The sequence below is a fragment of the Fibroporia radiculosa genome (assembly GCF_000313525.1).
Source record: "Fibroporia radiculosa TFFH 294 genomic supercontigs, scaffold9883, whole genome shotgun sequence".
NCBI classification, from domain to species: domain Eukaryota; kingdom Fungi; phylum Basidiomycota; class Agaricomycetes; order Polyporales; family Fibroporiaceae; genus Fibroporia; species Fibroporia radiculosa.
The window spans coordinates 4,767-6,751 of NW_012132951.1; the positions used below are offsets into that span (position 1 = coordinate 4,767).

Below are 1,985 nucleotides of genomic sequence, written 5' to 3' on the forward strand. Positions count from 1 at the left end.
TTTTGGTCCTGAGAAGGTGCCGCCAGCGTAGCGCATCCGAGTAACCACTTGATTGAGGTTCTCGAAGTGCTCTCATATGAATCGATGAATCCCATTGTTCTCAAGGAGTTGTTTGCCTCTGTAATCCGTTTCGGGGCCCTTGATCGGAACGTCGTCAATGTACGGGATAGTAATCTTGGGAATCTCGGGCTGCAGGATGTAAGTAACGTCCTCGTAGAAGATTGGAACCGAGTTCATCCAGCCCATCGGCAACGTGCGTAGTCAAAGCGCACCATACAGCGACTGAAATGTGGTGAGGTCTCTCGATTTCTCCGCTATAAGGCGTTTGTCGTAGTCTACAAATAGGTCAAGCATTCCCCCGCAGGGTCAGCCGCCGAACTGTTCAGCAAGATGTTCGGGTGTTGGAGGAACTCCTGAATGTTGAATTGTTACTGCGTTAAGGGGTTCGAGACTGTGAACAATGTGAAGTGCTTTACCGTCCTTTTTAACCACGCAAAACCATCTCGATCGATACGATGAGTTCGAGGGTTCGTATACCCCTGCGTCGAGCTTTCGTTTCACCTGTGTGCAGACCTCGTTGTACAATCCTGGTGGAATCGGGATGTTTTGTTGGACCCAAGGCGTGTGCAGAACCACTGGAATCTCGACTGGAGGGAAGTAAGCCGGTTTGAAACAGCCTCTCTCGTCGTCGGTCCACACGAAGGTGTCGTTGTGTAGCAACATAAAGTGATGGACGAGCTTGCGTTCGGCTGGTAGAAGAAAGTCCCCACCATGCAATTTGTCGGACATTTGTTTCCGCTCCTCGGTGTATCAGCCGGTAGGCACGAACGGTGGCGGGTGCTTCGAGAGTGTCGGCATGGTTCCGAGGGGATCGCCCTTGATGTTGCGACAAATACAAAACTGTTCGTCAACGGCCCCGAGGACTGGCCGAGTCTTCAAGGTGACTGGTTTATACTTCTTCTTTGTGCCTGCGAATGATTCGTATATCGGTTCTTCGTCTTCATCATTGCTGTCATCATCTACGGGCGTCAATTCTTGTAAGTCCAAATCAAATGAAACGGTATTGTAGGAGTTCTGGGATTTTATCGGGGCATTTACGAGGTTTGGAGAAGAAATCAAAGAAATATTGTAAGGCAAAACAGAAGGAGAAAATGACAATTTCGAGGTCGCACTAGGTGCTTGTGAGGAAACAGAGATACTATGAGGAACTACTGGCCAAGACTCGGGAATCGGGAAATTGGCAGCTGCTAGAAAGCTCAAAGCCCAAGTCGCGGCATCAGTGGATGCGCTCGAGGTATTCGAGGTGTCTTTAGTGTACAGAGACTGTAAGTAAGGAAAAACATTATCACATGCAGAGAGATAGAGAGCGGGAATAGTCTGTTCGTTCTGACTCAAGGGTATCGGGGCGTACAAAGTTATATGAGGATCCCCGGTGTCGTCGTACTTGATTACCACCGCCACTTTGCCTTGATCGTTCATCAAGTCCTCGAAGCGCGAAAACCCTCTTGTTCGCCCATGAATTTGGGCTTGCCTCGGGGCTTCGTCGGTACGGTCATAGTTTCGCCCGAATTCGGGCAGACGAGGGTGATTGTTTGATCTTTGTTGCTGAAGTTTTTCACGACACTCTGCGTGAGGACGTCGAAGGGTCGTCCGAGGAGAATATTGTAAGCTGCGTTGCGAATGACGTGAGCTTGGAGATACAATGTTAGATTCCCGACCTGCATGGGAAGATTATGAATCAACCTGAGGGACTGGTCCATGGTCCCATTCGCTGATTGCATGTTTAACTTAATCAACGGGTCATAGGCTAGTCCGAGTGCGTGGCATATCTCTTGCAACATAGCGATGATCTGCGAACCAGGATCGACAATGCATTTGACGCGCTGCTGGTTGTCGATTAATGCTTCAATGCAACGGATGGCATTCAATTCCTTCGTGTCACGCGATGACCCGCAATGACTCTACCCTAGACCCAAACCTAACCC

General features: G+C 49.5%; 1 protein-coding gene across 1 annotated transcript; it reads right to left on the minus strand.

The window, feature by feature from the left end:
• Positions 1–810: 810 nt before the first annotated feature.
• FIBRA_09117 (uncharacterized protein) lies at positions 811–1,479 on the minus strand (the record flags this gene model as incomplete). Its single annotated transcript, XM_012321446.1, has 1 exon — positions 811–1,479. The coding sequence occupies one exon, from the start codon at positions 1,477–1,479 to the stop codon at positions 811–813; it is 669 nt and encodes a 222-aa protein (XP_012176836.1).
• Positions 1,480–1,985: the final 506 nt, after the last annotated feature.